Consider the following 19,815-nt stretch of genomic DNA (forward strand, 5'->3'; position numbering starts at 1 on the left):
ATCGTGACTGCAATGTGCAGTCATATGCACCACTGTCATCCACTTTATAAATGTTGTGTTTCATTAGACGCTCAAAAAGCGAATGATCCAATCCTAGAGCCAGAGCGCGATCGCTCTTTACATGCGGACCCAACTGCTTGTGATCCCCGGAGAGTATAATGTGGCATTCGCGGCTTTTAATGCCCGCAATGGCCATAGCTGTCTCCGGCTCTGATGCTGAACCGGCCTCGTCAATGAAAATGTGTGTAAATGTATGGGGACTCTGGCCAGCTCGCATGCTGGCTGTGCACAGCGTGGCCACAATGATTCCACAATCTTCTAATTCGATTTGCTTTATGAATTTGCTGGTCTTTTTTTTGTTTACCTTAAACAGCTCGTAGTTGGAGTACCTCAACACCAACCGATTCATGGATTTAGCGCTCTTCCTAAATCTTGTGTATGAAACCAAGCGCAGCAGCACATACTTATGGTGGGCAAGTTCCTGGAATCGTTTATCTTTTTCAATATACTCGATTAACTTCAAGGCAATCGTGTCGCATGCCGAATTCGAGGCTATTGTTACAAGGATACGACTTCTCTTCTGAAGGTACAATTGAAGGATGGCTTCCACAATCGTTGTGGTCTTGCCGGTGCCTGAAATTGATCTCTGATTGATTAATCTTTTCACCTCGTGAGCCTGTACTTATTCACTCACCTGGGGGCCCGAACAGAATGTAGGGTGCCTGCGGATTGGGCCCTGCGACAATCTGCTGTACTGCTTGCAACTGTTCAGGATTTGATGCAATATTATTGTTGAGCAAGGGGAAGCTTTTCAGCTGACTTGGACATTTCGGGATATTCGAAAGTGGAAACAGATAGCAAAGCGTCTCTGGAGATGTCGACAACAGATTTAGTGCTCGATACATTAGACGAAACGGGATTCGCGGAGAACGAAAGATCACATCGAACTTTTGGTCTTTAAAGTTTTCTGGTGAAATGTTGCCGTAGCGACTCCGAAATACAACGCATTCTTTTGTCGCTTTGGAAACTATATAAGCCAACCCGCCTCTCGATAGTTCCATAATTCGTTCCCTTCGCTTTAGCGAGGCTTGCAGAGTACCGCTTTTTAGCAGCAAAACTTCGTCTACATAGGGTATCAGTATCGACTGACTATTCTTTTTAGGCAACGGAATGCTACAGTTGCCATTTTTAGTCGGTTTGATCGACACATCGAACTGCATGAGCTCTGCGAATATCAACATTCTGGATATATCCTCAATGGTGATCAGCGTTTTGAGCACGGAACAGGCATTTTCAGTGCTTAATTGGCGCGACAGCAAGTAAGACGCAAATGTAGCATCGTTTTTTCCAAGAATTTCGTCAGAAAATTCAAGCTCCAAGGCGCGCAACATCCTTTCGTTGGGTTCGTAATAACTTAGCCTCTTCATTTTCTTGACGATAAACTCAATTTAATTGTTCACAAAACAGATTCAATTAGAATTATTAATAACAGGCAGCGCGACTAAGCACAGACACTCTATTCCACTCAGCTTGCGATCGCAATTGTAATTGAACGGGAATCACAAAATTCAACTTAAGCAAAAATTTTACTCATACTTTTGAACACGCCCATGCATACAAATCTATACATGTATGCGTCAGTTGAGATTGACGAGAGACAAAATGCGCTCTCGCCGCGCAGCGAACGATATTTGAGCGAAGCGCGTTATACCCTACAAAGAGTTTTCGTTGGATCGTATGCATACAATATTTCAATCAGATGAACGTACATAAAAAGATCCATTGGGTCTGTGAATTGTGTAAAATATTTCAAGTTGATGCATTTTTTTTTTTAATTTTATGTGTATTACCTGGAAGTTATAATGGCTCTATATGTATCTACGTAACTAAAGAGTATTTGTTAAGCACTAACCATACAACTTGCAGATGGGACAGCTAAAACAGAAAGGTCGCTTTTGCTCGCGTCCGCTAATCGCTGACTCGCTCACTTGCTCAGAGAGTAAGAGAGTTTGAGTGTCGTATGCTTTGTTGCAAAGCAATATACATATGTATAATGTATATAAATATATATAGATGTGGCTTGAAGTTATATGAATTGTATTAAAGACATCGCGCCATCTAACTGAATTTGTACTAAATTTATGTGCTAAATGTATGTACTAAATTTAAAAGAAATATATAATAAACTTTAGTATTTATATTTACGCAATATATATGTTTCGTTGCCAAAGTACATATTTATGTACATACACTCCAGATCAGTTAAGAAGTAGACAAATGAATATTTATATTATAATTTTCATAAATTATTTGATTTCAATGTCCACTCTCGTTTGTCTGCACTTCTGGGTGGTATTCAAAATAATTTGTTCGCAGTCAGCTAAAGATTTTACCAACCAAATGATTCAGCGATGTATTCGATTTAAAATGGTGTTTGTGCATGGAGGCCCATTCAGACCTTTTCTAAGAATAATAAATAATGTGAGACTGCAGTTCCTAATCAATCAAATTATCTTTAAGAGTAAGCCATTTAAGGCTAATAAAAGGGTAGATAGGTCTATAAATGACGAATGTGCTTAACTTTTGGAAATTGACAAAACCCGTGTGGATTTAAACGGATTTGACTTGTTTTATTCGTATGTGTATATGTGTGCGTATGAGAATATAATACATAAATGTGTATAATGCTATATTTATACTTATAATTCATTAAAAAAATAATTTTCTCTGATCCTCAGGTCAATATATTATTATAAATCACAAAGACCAATAACAATATCCACAGTATACTATTAAATTAACTAAAGTAAGAGTATCTAAGTTTCGGTGCACTATCAAGATAGAGTAAAATACTTTACAATACAAACAAAAAAATAACAATACATGCACATTCGTATGCCCGTGTACACGTATGCGTGTTTCATGATAATATTAAAGCACAATGGAAAGAAAATTAAATAGATTGCACTTTTAGCTTTTGAGCATGACGTCACAGTTAAAGACTTTTGACGTACATTAAAAGTGATCATAAATATACATAAATATATTGTAACTTAATTTTAAATATACACAGATTAAAATTAAAAACTGTGTCGCTATGATAAATTTTCATTATTTTTCGAGCGTTTGTATTGTGTTTACCGCAGCTAGAATAAATAAGTTATTTTAATTACGTAGATATATACATACATACATATCGATGGATCAAAATCAATATTTTCGCCTATTTTAGTCTCATGGTGCACATTTTAAGCGAAATATAAACTTCTTACAACTTTTGACAGGCATTTTCTATTTAAAAGGGGGTTTCCATTAGGGTATTTTAAAATGAGTTGCAATCGTATAAAATGGCAGATTACTTATACCAGTAAATACATATGGAGGATGAACATATATGTACTTATGTATTATTGTAACCAATTATTTAAAAGTGGGAGCTCGAAATTTTCTTAGCCTTAAAACTTAAAAATTGTATTAGAATTATCTAGTCAGTAATTAAAAAGGTCTCACTAGATTGATGTAGGCACCGATAGGCACATCTGTTAACACCTACATCCAACGCGCTGGATGCACAGAGTGAGGAGAAGCTGCAGAGGAAGGCAACCAGCCATCAGTCAAACGTTGCATGAGCGGGTGGAGAGGTAAACATAGAAGCAATCGTTCCAACTGCTTCGAAACAGAAACAGTTTCTTGAACCATGTCAGCGGAACTGGAAACTGGAAGATGGGCGAGCACGAACCACAGCGATGTAAACAATGTGGACTCGGCCCGGCAACCATAAAAAATGAAAAATAGGTGAAGCAAACTCCCTTCGGGTAAACAATATGAAACTAAACGTCGAAAGGCAGGCGGCGAAGATACAGATATAGAAATTGACTGTCGTCTGTCCGGCATCTGGTAAGCGGGGTGTGGCAGCAATTCACCGTTATCGCAGACGCCCAAAGCCGTTTGTTTTTCTTTTTATACCCTGAACTTAGTGAAAATGGGTACAATGCTTTTGTGCAAATGTATGTAATATAAAATATATATTTTCTTGGGTTGGCCAGCAGTTAGCCATGTTGTCATGTACGCAGCTCCGTCTAATGATCGCGCAGTATTTGAAATACTGTTTTTTTGGTATTTCTCTTAGTTTAGTATCGGTTCGCTCGGTTAAAGGTGGTTGCGAACCTTTTTTTTTATAGTTGTTTTTGTCTTTCTAAATATGCTACTCTTTACCCATTAAAAAATAAAAGTTTAAAGTGCATCAGGTGTTGGAGGAATCGAGTTCAGGGTATTCCCTAGTCAGCTACTTCTGACCAAAGCACACTTTCTTGGTCTTTGCATAGGTGTTGCCAAGCCCCAAAGCTTTGTATGTGTGCTGACTGCGGCTTATTTTGTCGAATGCATGTGGGATCCAGTAGCTTCTGATAAGATAAGACCCACTGCACTGCCTGCATTTTACGACCGTTTTTTCTTAATATATATTTTTTTTCTTTCCTATGAAAATTGAATTAATTGATAATCGAAAATTGATTATTTCGCGGGAAAACAATTAACTCCATTGAGCTGAAGTGAAAATATTTTAGAGCTATCATAAATCGAGTCAACTTTTATGCCTTTCGATGAGAGTTGAAGAAGGAAACCATAGAAATGTTGTCCAAAGTGGCCAACAGTAGTTGTAGGCCCCTCATTGTACGCAGTTAGTTCACTTTAGCAGGTTATTTTGACCTATTTGTATGCTTCTGTTGTATTTAAATTAAAGCTCTGTTCTGGTATGGCTGCATTGTGACCTATATCTATGCTAGCAGGTATTTCGCTTCCCAACACGGTTCAAGTTTTAAAGCATCAACGTTTTCCGCCCATTTTAGCCCCATGGTGTGAAGCTTGAAGCAGAAAAGAAAAATTTCGTTCACTCAACCTTTGAGATGCATTTATTATTGCGAAATCTATGAAACTCGAGATTGAGGCCGATCGGATGGAATTTCACAAAACGTCCATCAAATCTAGTTACTACAGTAAAATTTTCAGCCAATCAGTTAGTTAGTCAATCATGACAAACATTATACTATATATAAATAATACTTAGCTTGACTAGGAAATAAGAGAGTTGTGGAGCTACGTTCAGTGAAAATTCTATTTAGCAAACACCAAAAATGACTTCTTATCGTCACAATATCGATTTTATTGTCCCTTTCGACAAATTATTTCAAATTAGCTTAAAATAAAATGATTAACTAAATTTGTGCCAGGGGCTTTTCACCTGTTGATGCTGCACAAATATCTAGATCATTCAACTGATTCTGAAGATTTATAAAAACAACTTCGCCAGCTTCATCTTGCGTATCTTGCCGATGATCGATCTCGTCTTCTGGTAACTGGACTGTTGGCAGGTTAGATTTGCAATCCTCATTCGATTGGCTCTTCACTGTCTTCTGGCTCTTACTCTTTACTGTTTTCGCCTTTCTCAAAAAGTTTCCTTGTAACTCGCATTGGCCAATGATAAATTTAAAATCTTTATTTTTGGCCAGGCTGATTGGATTTCCTATTAGTATCATCAGAGACTTGGCACGGGAGAGAAAAACGTTCACACGACGCGGATTGGATAGAAAGTATGGATGCTTAAAAGAACTAACTAACGATACAATAATAATGAGCTTCTCGCGACCTTGGTAGCTTTCCACGCTGCCCACCTCCACTTTACGGTGTCCTCTTTGGCGGAGCATACGTTTTAAAAGCCGGCACTGTCCCAAATATGGAGTTACGACGCCAATCTCCTCCTGCTGCACTTTTATATCGCCACCAAGTCCGTCTTCGATCAGGCTCTTCACATACCAGCAGAGCACCTGCGCCTCCAACTGGTTTAAGCTGCTGTTAGAGTGGGCCTCGCGCTCAGTTATCCCATGCGTGACCTGGAATAAGATAGGGAACTTCCCATTTGGCAGCACGCTCCACTTGGCGGCTTGATTAACTTGTGAGAGTGGAGCCATTGGAATTAGCTCACAATTGTAATAGAGCTTATTAAAGATCCCCACGATCTCCGGATGGGATCTATAGTTCTGTCGCAACCGTGACTGCAGAGTTCGGTCATAGTTTCCACTGGTGTCCACTTCGTTTAAGTAGCAGACGCTCCATAAGCGATTGTCCCAATCCTAGCGATTCCGCTCGATCGTTCTTTATGACCACGCCCAACTGCTTGTGATCCCCGGAGAGTATAACATGGCAATCTTTTTCCTTAACGCCCGCAATGCCCATTAGCGCTTCCGCCTCGGATGATGCGGCCGCCTCGTCAATGAAAATGTGTGTAAATGGACAGAAAATAGCGTTATATCTCATGCGGGCAACGCCGCACAATGTAGCCACAATGATTTTATAATAATCCAACGACGCAAAGTCATCCTTTGTTGCAGCGATACATTTAAAATATTTCATTAGGTTCGGATCTATTTTCTTCTTGTCGTATAAAAGCGAATAGAAACGAATAAGTCTCCACTTCGGTGGCTTCTCCTCCTCTCTCTCCTTTTTTGAATAGCGAACTAGCTCCTGCAATCTTTCACTGCTAGCAATAACTTCACATATCTTCAACGCAATTGTGTCACAGGCTGAATTCGAGCCCGCTGTAATAAGAATACGAGTGTTCTCCTGAAGGCATACTTGAAGAATGGCCTCAACAATTGTTGTGGTTTTGCCAGTTCCTGCAAATGTTGACTCAGTTACTCTGCCGAGCGAATCAATCTGCGTTCCGACACTCACCTGGGGGTCCGAACACAATGTAGGGCGCCTGTGGGTTGGGACCAGCGACGATCTGCTGGACGGCTTGCAATTGTTCGGCATTTGTTGCAATCGAATCGTTAAATAAAGAACATATCGGCAGTTTCTCGGCCACTGTCTCTTTATGATCGACGTTTTCGGTATTGGGAACAGGGAAAATATATCGACGCGTGCTATGGCCATTCTCGAGCAGTTTCAGGGCTAGGCACATTAAGCGAAATGGAATTCGAAGAGGACGAAAGATCGCTTTGTATGATTTGGTAAAAAATTCTTCTGCGAATTCTTTTCTCCAATTAACTTTTTCACGCTGTTCACGCTTTTTAAGGTACACACATTTGCGAGTTACTTTCTTGATTACGAAAACATGGCGACGATGGTGGTCCAATGATTGTGATATAAAAGATTTTTGTTCGTCGCCGATCAACAGAGCTAGGGTCCGCTGATCCAATAGTTTTAAATTTAAATAACTATCTTTGGGTACGAGCACCACTTGGTCAAGGTCAGGGGTCACTACATCTCCAAAATTAGTTTTCGTATTTGTCAATTCCAAGTAAAGCTCTTCATCATTATTAGAAGTTTTAACTATAACATTAAACTGTGTAAGCTGGAGAAAAATCTTTAGTGTGTTTATATCTTCAATGCTAAGCAAAGTGCTGAGCACTGTGCTGATATTGTCGTAATCCAACTGACGTGAAAGCAGATACGAGGATAATAAGCTGCTGGTTTTTGCCAGAAATTCGTCAGTAAAGTTTTCCTCAAAAGCTTGCAACATATTTGAGCTGGGCTCGTAATGGGGTAGGTGCTTCATTTTTTAATACCACACTATCACTCAGCTTCAACAAATATGTATATGCAATTGCAAAACTAATGGGCTTGCCGATTCGCGATCGACGCGTAACTGAAGCTGATCTCAAAATTGGATTCCCATAATTGGCATTTCCGAAAAGTGTGTATCGATGTATCGATAAATACACGCTTTGATTTTTATTATATCAGTCATCAATTGATCTCAAATGTCAAGTTTCATAGCATCTGGCAACTGTTCGACAGTTCGAATATTTATTCAAATAGTCTGGTTTGGAGAGCATGGATCCCACTCATGATTTTGCAGTGTTTGCATGTGTACATAAAAAAGAAAAATCCCTTAGCTGACATAAATATTTAAGTTAAAGTGTGATATTATACATAGATTGGGTTTTTTTTTATAAGGCTTAGCTCCAAATTGACCACGTGCCGAGAAACCTATCAGTTTTGGAATTTGTATATTCTTTAAAGCAAAAGTGAAATCTCTGTTCCATTACGAGCCAAGCTCAATATGGACAGCAGTGGAAACTCTTATCGCACATTGCAGTCACGGTGATTCGGAGATTACTTTGCTGTCTTCTCGAAGACGGACTTGGTGGCGATATAAAAGTGCAGTAGGCGGAGATTGGCGTCCTAACTCCATATTTGGGTCAATGCCGGCAGCGTGGAAAGCTCTCAAGGTAGCGATAAGCCAATTATAATTGTATCGTTAGTTATTTTTTTAAGCATCCATACTTGCTATCCAATCCTCGTCGTGCGAGGGAAACATGATGAGCATGCAGCAAACTTTTATACACCTGGAGGACTTTGTGACCAAATTGCGGCTTTAGCAGTCATATTTAAAGAAAAATTCTTACAATTATTTTTATCTAATCGCTAAAAACATATTTAATTAGTTTGAAAGAATTACGTTACAAAATCTAACAATTGTTCCATTAGATGCCATAATATCAGATATTTAAGGAGAATGAGGGGTTTTTTCAAAATATTTTAACAAACAAATAATGTTTTCCGATTTGTTTTTTTGTTTATATATAATTATATATACATCATTTGATTAAAAATAAATAAATGAATTATAGGGTCGAAGAGGATATAAAATGACATATATAAAAATATGTACTTTGCAATAGATGAGTTTCAGCTCCATTCTGAAGCTTTTATTCCCATTAATTTTGTCATTGTTCTGACTTGCAATTTTCACGGCAAATTTATGACCAACTGACCCGAGCACCATTAGCTCTAAGCCCTGTGCTCAGTGTACTATCTTTGCTGGCGAATCTTTAATTAAAGCTGGCCTCCCTTCGTCCTACCCCATCGTCAAACTGTTTTCAAATTAAAACGTTAAACATTCGATTATCGCACTTTGCCTGAGACCGAAAATGTTTTCAGATACAACGCAATTGCAGAAACTTTTTGCTAATGATCAACTCATGTAACTGCAAGTCAAGGCGGACGTCGAAGCAGTTAGTCGACTTAAGGATGCCCTTTATACCTGAGTATACAGTGTTTCAATTCCTCCTTTAGCTTAAAATTTCTAGGCATTGCAATTCAATGATTACGTAATCGCTGCCACCTAGGTCAATTTCTAATACACAAACAGATATATTTCGATGAAGTTGGATATGTGAAAATAATTGTATGCACAAGTGTAAGATATTATCATTAAAGTTCTGAATTTTGTTTCACATAACATATAAATAAACGAAAGAGTATATAAAAGAACATGATACCTTTTAGCGCATTAGCTATGTACAGGGTGCCATAAATAGACCAGGGAGCAAGTGAGATAAATACTAAATAAAGATAGAGAGAAAGAGATAGAGCGTTAGAACGTCAGAGCCGCGCTGACTACGTTTTCTGTCTGCGCCACTTTAATGTTTTCAAGCTTGGGCTCGTAAAATTTTATGCGTTTTTCCGGCATTCAGCAAATGAAAATTATCCGAAATAAAAGAACCCAACTTGCCAACTGCAGTCAACTTGAACTTGTGTAGCGCACAGATACAACAGCAACAACCGCAGTGGTGGGTGGCTGGAGAGTGAGGCGGGGGTATTCTGGCTCTGAGGGTTGGTTTGTCCTCGTCGCTGCTGCCTACTCGGATTCGCATTCGCCCCCTTTTGTGTTGTGTCTTTGCATTTTGTTTGGTTTTTATGACTTTGCCTGGTTGTTGGGCTGCCATTGTTTTTGTTGTTGTTGCTGTTGCCATTTCTCATTTTATGTTTATGTTTCGTGTTAATGTTGCATTTCATTTCCATGTACATTTCAGCATGCCCGCTGCCTTGGATTACCGCTTCCCTTCCCGCCAACGTCGCTTGTGTATCCAACTCCAACTCCGTCGCCATGGCACACACATAACTCAGCTCAGCTGTTGGTCCTTGGGTTATCCTTGTAGCGAGAGTCCAACAACCCCTTTACACTGCTTGCAACCTTTCGGGCTGTCCCTTCAATTCTCTGTCCGTCCGTTCGTCTGTTGTCTATCTGTCTGACTGGCAGCCAGTTGTCTGGCCCTGGTCTGACTCCGGTCTAACTCTGGCCTGACTCTCTTTTTGTTCCGCTGGCTTCTACTCAGCTGCGGTGGTCTTTTCGCATTTGTCTGGTCGATTCCGTGTAGCCATCAGTTCTTACACTGCGCGAAATGTTCGAATTCATTCAACGATATGCCATTCGATTGTCGAGGCATTCAGGTACTCTATAATTTCATTGTTTTTTTCTGCGACATAAACAACAGCATTTCTGTGGAACTGTAAACGTAAATAATACTTTGCATAGTTTTAGCTATATACACTAATGAGTCAAGGCGATTTCTACGGATACAGATATACACATAGAATAGATGGAAAGTTGTTATTTGAGGTATTCAAAATATCTGTGTGCATTGCATAATTTATTTATTTATTTGTTGGGATATACAAATATTTAGACTCTGCAATTATTTTCCTTTGTGGAAGCTCTTTTATTATAAAGACTTTTTCTTACAAATGCTATAAATTATTTTATATTTATTACTATTATTTTTCTCATTTGACTAACATGTTAATAGCAAATACAATTAAACATCGCTACAATTTGTCTGACAAAATATAGCAAACCTTATTCATTTTGTTTAATTTTGTTTCAGATACCAACCACAAAGGGTTCGCCGCATTCGATTTGAATCAATTGATATGCCCACACAATATTCTATTCTTTGTTTAATTTGTTTAATGTTGCAGGCAAAATGTCGCCTTTGTTGCGCCTAATTGAGCATTCATTTCTAGCGGAAAGATTGCGACTGCGCTCGATGGGCAATCAGAACTCACAGATCTGACCCCAGCAACTACTCCCTGTGTGTCTGTGTGTGCTGATGGACGAGTCTATGCATATTTCAATAGTTTCTGTCTGCTTGATATTGCAGGGATTGGGAACTACTGAGCCCTTGGCTATGCCATGTCCATGGCTTCTTCACCTAGTGCCAAACGATTTCGCTCCCGTTTCGAATTATTTAGCGACCTTTCAACGGAACGTGCGCCCAGCCGGCTGCCGCCATTAAAATTAACTTCGAAAAACTACAAATTAATTAGTTAATTAATTAGCTAAAACACTTGAGTGCTGTGCGAGACGCTATAAATAGTTCGGGATTTCAGCGTCTTTGATGATGCTGCAGCGCCTTTGATCAGCTACCAGGCGGCGGTGCTGACAGCAGCAGCAGTAACGGCAACAGCAACTGCAACACATGCAGCACATGCAGCACAGATTGTGCATCAAACTTACACACGCTTTGTTTACATGCACGCAGTGGAGTGGGAGTGGCAGGGGGTGGGGTGGAGTGGAGTTGGGGCAACGACTGTTTGTTAAATTTATGCATTTTTCTGCTTAAAGGCAATGCAACTAAATGAACATCAATCACGTGACGCCGACGCTGACGAGGGGCAGCAGCAACACAACAAGAACAACTGCAACTGCAACTGCAACTGCACTTGCCACTTAGATCTTCTTCACTCCATATCTCTTCTCTCTCTATCACTCTCTCTCCTCTATCTCTCTCTCTCTCTCTCTCTCTCTCTCTCTCTCTCTCTCTCTCTCTCTCTCTCTCTCTCTCTATCTTTCGCTCACTTGATCTGTGTGTCTGTCGTTTTGGCCACGCAACGTTGGCTGGGTACATGCATTGCGCTGCACTTCCTGTGCCGTGTCAGGCAGGGGGTGCGGGTGGCAACAGGAGGTGTGCGGTGCTGCAACAGAAGTTTGTTGTGCGTGACGTATGCACATCAAAAGTTTTTGGTTTTTATCTTTCATCAGTCTTGTTTTTGCTGTTGTTATTTTGTTGTTGCTTTGGTTGCGTTTTTATGCTTCTTTACCTTCTCCAGTTTGTGGCTTTGGCCAGGCTAAAGCGCTTGCCGGAAAGGGAAGTCAGATGGCCGAGAAAATGTGAGAGATGGGGGAAGTTTTGTTAATTTGATATTCATCAAATAAACCATTCATTAATTTTTGGTGACTCTAACAAGATGTCAGTTTCGGTCCAAGGTTTGAACCAAAAAACCCATTCACCCGGTTCTCAAACCTTTTTTTTTCTCAAGAACGTTTTTTCAACCTAGTTTCAAACCCATAAAACATCATAAAAAGAGGCATGCATATGTTTTCGCTTAGCAACGATATTTTTTTAAGCAAAACAAAAACAAAAATATTTTCCATTTTGAAAAGGTTTTTTTTACAGTCTATATATATATATATAAGTATATATATCTAAGACGTGCGATTGGGTTTTAAAATGTAGTAACATACTTCTTGCCACAGGTCTTTGGCATACCCTCTGCCATAATAGTCATAGTCATATAGAGTTTGGGTACTCACATATCACGCTCAATTTAGCTGGAGGCGATGCCTGCCTGGCGCCGCTGGTCACGCTGGCTGCAATGCACACATAATCGCCGGCATCCTCGCGTTGCAACGACTCAATATGCAAATTGGAGCCGATTTGCGCGACGCGCCTGTCATACACAATTTGCTGACCTGCAATGGCATTCAGCGTAGAGTGCTGCATTAGTATAATGTTGATTTGATGCCACCGGGTCCCCAGTACTCACCATTATGCAACCATTCGTAGTGCAAATCGCCGGAGGGTCCTGTTGCCTCGCAGCCAAAGTCAACGGCATCGTTTTCAATGATGGACTGACTCTGCGGCGGTTGAATGAATCGCGACGAGCTCGCCAAGCTGGTTGCTGTACAAGTTAGAAAAGAGATTAATGTTACCAGAGCTGGCATGGGAATAATATCTAGATACTACATCCAACAGATAGAGTGTCGGTCGGCATATAACTGATTATATTCTAAACCCTCATAGAATGTATCATATATAGAAGGAGACATCTTCGACCCGATAAAGCTTATATAGCCATATCTGTCTATCCGTCTGTCCGTCAGTCTATGCTGAGTTGTTTCTTTGCAAACTGAATATTCTCTGAGTCTCTTGAAGCCTTGCATGGCTCTGTTTTTCTTTCTTTCATCATAAAGCTGGATCAACATTGGAAATATAATATAGCTGCCATAGGCACGAGCGGTCGACAATTAAGTATTTTTATAGTGATAGAATATTATTAGGGTTTATTTGAAATATATCTTGACTATTCTTTGTACTGAAAGTTACATAAAAACTAGGCATTGTTTCTATAAAATGCAAAAACGTAACACACCCAAAACTCGGAACTTTCAAAAGTCCTGAGGGCCATCTACTTTGAACTTTTTTTCGGACAGCCGCAAGGGTTGGGCAGTTTAATATGATTAACAAAAATTGCATTTACCATAATTGCGTTTAATTACAGTGGTTTAAGCAAATTAAATGCGCTTAAGCGGCTTAAATTACAGTGTTTAAGCTAAATGCAATTTTGTTAAGCGCCAAATGGCAACAACAACATAAAATTACAAAGCATAAACACAGGCGCAGTTGCGTGTCCGCAAAACACAAAAAATTACACACAATATGTGCTTGAAAAAACACGTATGAACCATGTAAGGGCAGCTATGCCCGCAAAACGAACTCCAAATACCCTACACAGAGAGCAAGCCGGCGGAGAAAATCCTATCATAATCCTATCATATTGATACCCTTTTTTTATAAAAGCCCGAATCTAGTTTAAATTATTAAACAAGGTATATATATCTAAATAACATTTGATAATTAGAAATTGAATTCCAGTTTAAAACTTAATCATTTGAGTAAAAAATTAATTTAACTTATATTTATAGTACATAAGTACTTGTATATTGTATATTGACTTATTATATATCTTTAAATCATTTAACTAATATTTATAATATATAAGTATTTGTATATTAAATCGTATCGTATATACTAGGAATCTGATCTTCAAAAACCTGAAAGTCTCCTACAAATAGATATCAGGGATATTTCAACGGAGGCTGTAAATTGAATTTCCATAACTCAAATTATTATTATTTAAAAAATTTTGCTAATGCGTATCTTACATATTTCATAATTAAACTCGTATACCCTACATAAGGGTATATAATGGAGAAGCACAACACAACAGAGGCCTCTATGCCGATGCACAGAGCCAGCATAATTAAAAAGTCGGGGCCATAAAAAATACAGTTAAGCAAAAAATGTAAGCGAATTGTTTAATGCAATCAGCAGGCCGCAAATGGAATTTATGGCAAATATTATTTATTTTTAGTTTAGTGCAAAAATAATGCAAAAATATGATCAAAGCCAGAGTATTATTGCATATGAAAATGCATGTGCACATGTGCATATGTTACAATAATAATTTGCATATCTACAAAGGCTGGCCAATTTTTATATGTATAAGGTATACTAAGAGTTGGAATTTACATTTACAATTTTCAGTAAAAGTTGAAAATGAACTGTACACTACACTGGGAACCGGAAGTATTTCCTTGATGTATCTTTCAGCATATCCTTAGATAACCTACTGCTAGTAAAGTTTTGTAAATTGAATTGAAAAAAGATTTTAAATAGTTAAAATAATAATAAAAACAAAAATTGCATTCAAAATAATAATAAAAGGGTCTTCACCCAAGATACTAGGAACAATTTGAATTTGAGCCCTGGACTTCACTTGCACCAAAGGACTTCAGTATACATATATTTATTTTATTACATTTTTGCCGATTAAACTTACGCTTTTGTAAATTAAGATTAATATTATAGTTATTAGGCGCCAACTTGCAAGAATCTGCATGCAACTTACAAACCCACACACACACACACCTGTTTTACCTGCAAACAAAGAGCGAAGTAAGAAAAAGAAAACTTGGCAATTCAGCAGCGATTATTTTTGATTGTGGTACGAGCCGTGTGGCTCTTCTTGTGGAGGGAACAAGAGCAGCAACTACAAAACGGAGACCATTATATTTGGGCACTAATTGAAGCAATTTGAGAAAACACCTCGACAAGGCAGCACCAGCTACAGCTCCAGCTCCACTTTGAGACGGAGCAGGACACGGAATCAATAAGCGCTCCAAAGCTGCGAGCAACATCATTAAACTCATTTCGTTTGTACTCTTTGTTGTATTTCCAGCTGCTCTTGTTTTTGTTGTTGTTGTTGTTGTTGATGCTGCTGGTTGGGCTTTTGGCAAATCAGATGCCAGTCACATAGCCAGCGACGTGTTATGATACACCACAAAGATGGAGCCACAAAGTCAACCACAAAGGCTGTCAGACAGGCGCTAGGGAGACTCCCTGCCAGCCCGTCAGCCAAGCAGAATCGATTTAATTTGTTGCTGCAACCAGTTAAAGCAACCCCTCCCCGTCCCCTCGCAGTCATCGAAGGAGCAGTCAGTTACTGTGCGTCGATTAAAGAAATATGCGCCCCCGGTACGGCTGAGCTCGATTCGGTTTGATTGCGCTGACGTGGGCAAAAAGTCAAGCGCAAAGTTGTGCGTGGACCAGAGGACCAGCGTGGTCTTGAATAAAAATATATGTTGGTCAGGCCGAAGATTCAATACCCTTTAGAAGTGCTTTTATACTATACTATATGAGTTATGTGAGACAAATTGTGAGGCTCGTAATTGCTGAACTTGGTGAAAATTTCTTGAAAAACAGACCCTTTTCTATATAAAATTAACTTATTTTCATTCTTTTTCTTATTTGATATAGTATTCTGATATATTGCTTAAAAATGGGAACATGGAAAAGCAATAAACACTATGTTTGGTGAATTTTTGTTTAAAAACAAATAAGTATTTCATAAAAGAACAACATTTTTGACCTATCACTGCTTTATGTTGTGATGTTCGATCCAGTCTATGTACAGATGGATCTATGGAGTTCTGGTAAGTTAGCCTTAAAACTGAGAGACTGATTTGTGAATACTGATCAAGAATCATCTCTGACTGCATAAAGTATATAAATTACTTTATGCAGTCAGAGATGACTCCGTTTACAGGTTACACATTTGTTGACAAAATTAAAATACTCTCTGGAAGGGTGTATGAACTGTGTTGATGTGGCGCAAGAGGCGACCGTGCAGCTGTCTTTGCCTCCTTATCTGTCTATCAGATGGTCAATCTTTCAGTGAGGGTGTGTGATGATAATTAGTTCGTTTGTTTGCGCTACATTCGAGTGTCCGAGTTCCAATGCTGAAATCAGCCAGTCAGCGACCAACTGCTGAGTCTGCCACAAATTGTGGGGCAACATTTGTCGATTAAGCGCAATGAATGAGAAAATATCGCTGTAATAATCAGGAGTCCAAAACAGCGATCCGTGTGCCTCAAGCGGCAACACGCAGCACAGTCAGCACTTGAACTAGTCCCTGCTGCTTGTTATTGTTATTGGAGGCTGTGCCACCACAGAGCCAGAGACAGAGACAGCCCCCACTCCCCACAGACGCGATGGGTGGCGTTTGATTTGCTTTGGCTGGCCAAAGTAGAAAACAACAATAACAAAATGGGAAAAACTCAACTGTCACTCAAGAATTTCTGGCATTTTTACAGTCAGCGCTGGGAAAACCTTTGGAAAACTGCAAGTCAACATGGGAAAGGCATTTAAACAGCAAAACAGTCAAATAAAAAGAGACAAACAGATAGAGCAAGCGAGGGAGCGAAAGAGAGAGAGAGAGAGAGAAAGAGGGAACTTTGAATGGAAGCTTGAAATGAATGTGCATGACAATTACCCGTCAAAAGTTTGATGTAGGGCTTACAACAGGGCCAAAATGAACAACAGAATCAAAGTAAACTGAAATGGAATACCATAAAAAAGTAAAAAGGCAAAAATCAACAAAAAATATAACAAAATAAAAGGATGTCCATTTGTGCGTAGTTTATTTTTATAGAATTTGTCATTGCAATGATGCGTCATTTTATACCCTGTTTTCATAGAAAGTGAAAGATGTGTGACACAGATAGAAATAAAGATTTTCGATCCCAATGAATCTAACTTATCTATATAAGTGTCTGTATCCAAGGAGTTTATCTGCCCATATATGTGCTTCGTCTACCATTTGGACATGTGTCCTTTCGGTCATTAACATTTGAAAAATTTTATTAAAATTATTCAGAAGCATTTCGCACTTATTGAAACATTCAATCTCTTGAGTGGGAAATGGGTGAAGTTTTAAGATTCATCCGATTTGCCTCCAAAATATTATAGTCTTTTAACAAGTAGAGTTCGAAAAAAAAACCGAAATATGGATGGAAGATGAAAACTTGGACCGAGTCAAAGCTGGTAATTAATAAATTATTGTTTCTTAGACTTCAAGGAACAACGAAGTGTACACTAAACCGGACACAATGCATATTAAAGTTAATAACAATTTGTATACCTCAACCATCTTTAAATTAGAGCTGGGCAATGAATATGAAAATCAAATCCAATCCCACGCATTAAAGAGTCATTCCATAATTTAGAAAAATATAAATGCAAACGAACTTTTCCCCTGGAACATCTGCTCAGATTTATCAAGCCAAAAGCTAAGCCCAAAAATACTTATATTTATAAGGCATCTTTTTACAGTCATCGCCCCGACCCCTCCCCCGTCGCCAGCTCCAGAAACTCGTTTAATAATTTGAAGTAGTTTCAACGAGGCTTCAGACCATCTAATCTGAACACAACGAAACAATGCACAGTGTGAGGGACCCTAGAGATTTGCAATACACGTCTAATTCATGCAATTATGAGTGCTCGACATGAACTTTAAGTTTGCCATTGGTCTGAAAAGGGGGCAAGTTGTATTATGGGTTGCATATTCATATAGTTGCTGCCTCATGTCAGCTGCCAGGCCGCATTTCGTTCTCTTTGTGTGTGTGTGTGTGTGTGTGTGTGTGTGTGTGTGTGTGTGTGTGGGCTGGCATGGCATGTTGCATGCCGCATTTTGCATGCTTGAATAACAAATTATGAGTGCCACACAAAGACTCACACAGAGAGAGACTGCCTTATTATTTGCCATACAAATAATGGACGCTGAGCGTTGCACAGATTTCAAATGTGCACCATGCCACAGGCAACGACGACGACGACGGCAACGGCGACTGCGACTGGGACTCTGTTGCCTGGCTCTGGTTCTGGTTCTGGCTCCGGTTGCCTTTTGTCTGCGGCTGTTTGCCTTTGTGCTACTTAACAGTCAGCAGTTTTCAGCGTGTCCTGTCAAACACAAAAACACACGCACACGCACACTCACAAGCATTTATATGGCATATGCGTATGTATTTGTGTGTGCGTGTGTATCTGTGTGTAGTTTTGCATAATTATGCTGCGCTGCCAGCTCCGATGGCTCCTTGTAATCGCAGAGCGTCAACTACATTTGATTAGCTGAATTTTCGGCGTCGCTTGTCTCACTTCAAGTGCCAATGGAGATCCCGAATGGCATGTCCTGGCAGTTTGTCTAAGTGTGTGTGTGTGTGTTCTTGGCATTGTTTGCCTTTCTTGCCCTTTGTTATTTGCCTAACTACTTTATTTTGAACTTGGTCGGCATATCCTTGCAGTTGCGCTCATCACTTTCCATGGGCCTCCTCTCGACTACCTCTCCCGCTGCTCTTGGGCAGCTCTGTGGTAATCTGTGGTCCCGGTCCGCCCGGCTGCCTGTTAATTGACTCATTTTGCGCGCCGTTTGCTTTCAAAATTCAATTGCACCGCTTGCTGTGGTCTCTCGGCCGGCGGTTCACTTCTCGGCTTGGTTTCGTAATATGAGCTCAATGTGGTTGGTTTCTTTGAGAAGCCAAACCTTTTGAAGTACACAGAATTCGCACAATGAACGCCTACTTGGCCTAAGCAGGCAAATAGAAAATAGAGACGACTTATTACGGTAGCCGGCTTTGTATAGCAGCCAACTTACCCGGAGCTAGCACAATATTACTATATATATAAATACTTATTTTCGTTTTGTAAGGTGAATTCAAATGATCTGAGTTAAATATTGTTGCCTAGTGAAATGGCTTTTAATTTAAGCCTAACAGTTGATGAACAAAGTTTTCATTTAAATTCCTTAAAACCTTATGTACGAAGAAGCTTCTGGCTCGAGTTTCAGGCAAAGGTAAAAATGTTGCAATAACTTTTATATCTAACGTTTAGCTATGTAGCTGTAAGCTATATTTTATATAGTTTATATTAGATTAGTATCCCACTTTGAGCGCTTAATTAAAACAATCTATATTTATTCATCTTATTTCTGATTAAGTTCCCTTATCGCTTTGTTACTGGAAAAGAGCCTATAAGAATTCCATATTGATTCTCAAGTTGATTTGATTGTCGACATATTTTTAATTACTTAAATGGAGAATGCTACTCGATGCTCTCAACTTATTGTTGCACATGAGTTCAATTACTTTTAAATTGAGCATGAATATTTGCTCAGTATTAATACGAGCCGTTTACTGCCGGAGTCTGAAGGACAACTCCAACCACAACTACCTACACATGTCCTAGACTGTCTTGTACCATTTAGTTTAAAATCTTTATTTATTTATATGTATTTTTTCCACTTACCCAGCACAGCAAACGCCAGAGTAAGCATTAAGAACATATTCATATCCATGTTGGGTATCCTCAGTCAATTCTTTGTCGAGTGTCTGGCAGTCTCTCGGAGCGAGCCAATTAGCAAACTATATGATAACACGACACACACACACAAACACAGACACTCACGTTGATTCTGGATATTATGTGCTGACAAACTGACGATATACTACTCAAACTGAAACTTCTCTCTATGCACGTATGTACGGATGTATGTATGTGTGTATTTGGGTATATCCCTTTAGCACAGTGGGGTATACTCGTAAGCGCAGCCACTCGAAAATGCACTCCACTCAAC

The 19,815-nt window shown here is 39.2% G+C and overlaps 1 protein-coding gene across 1 annotated transcript in view; it reads right to left on the reverse strand.

The window, feature by feature from the left end:
• Positions 1–19,815, reverse strand: part of LOC115757815 (tyrosine-protein kinase-like otk) — a 29,043-nt gene extending 9,228 nt beyond the window's left edge. Inside the window, exons 1-3 of the mRNA XM_030698237.1 lie at positions 19,488–19,815; positions 12,613–12,747; positions 12,380–12,538 (exon numbers count right to left, since the gene is read on the reverse strand). Of these exons, the coding sequence (XP_030554097.1) occupies positions 12,380–12,538; positions 12,613–12,747; positions 19,488–19,536 (343 nt within the window). The 5' untranslated portion in view covers positions 19,537–19,815. The remainder of the gene's footprint in view (positions 1–12,379; positions 12,539–12,612; positions 12,748–19,487) is intronic.

This window comes from Drosophila novamexicana, unplaced genomic scaffold (assembly GCF_003285875.2).
Source record: "Drosophila novamexicana strain 15010-1031.04,08,12 unplaced genomic scaffold, DnovRS2.1 tig00000121-arrow-pilon, whole genome shotgun sequence".
Lineage (NCBI taxonomy): Eukaryota > Metazoa > Arthropoda > Insecta > Diptera > Drosophilidae > Drosophila > Drosophila novamexicana.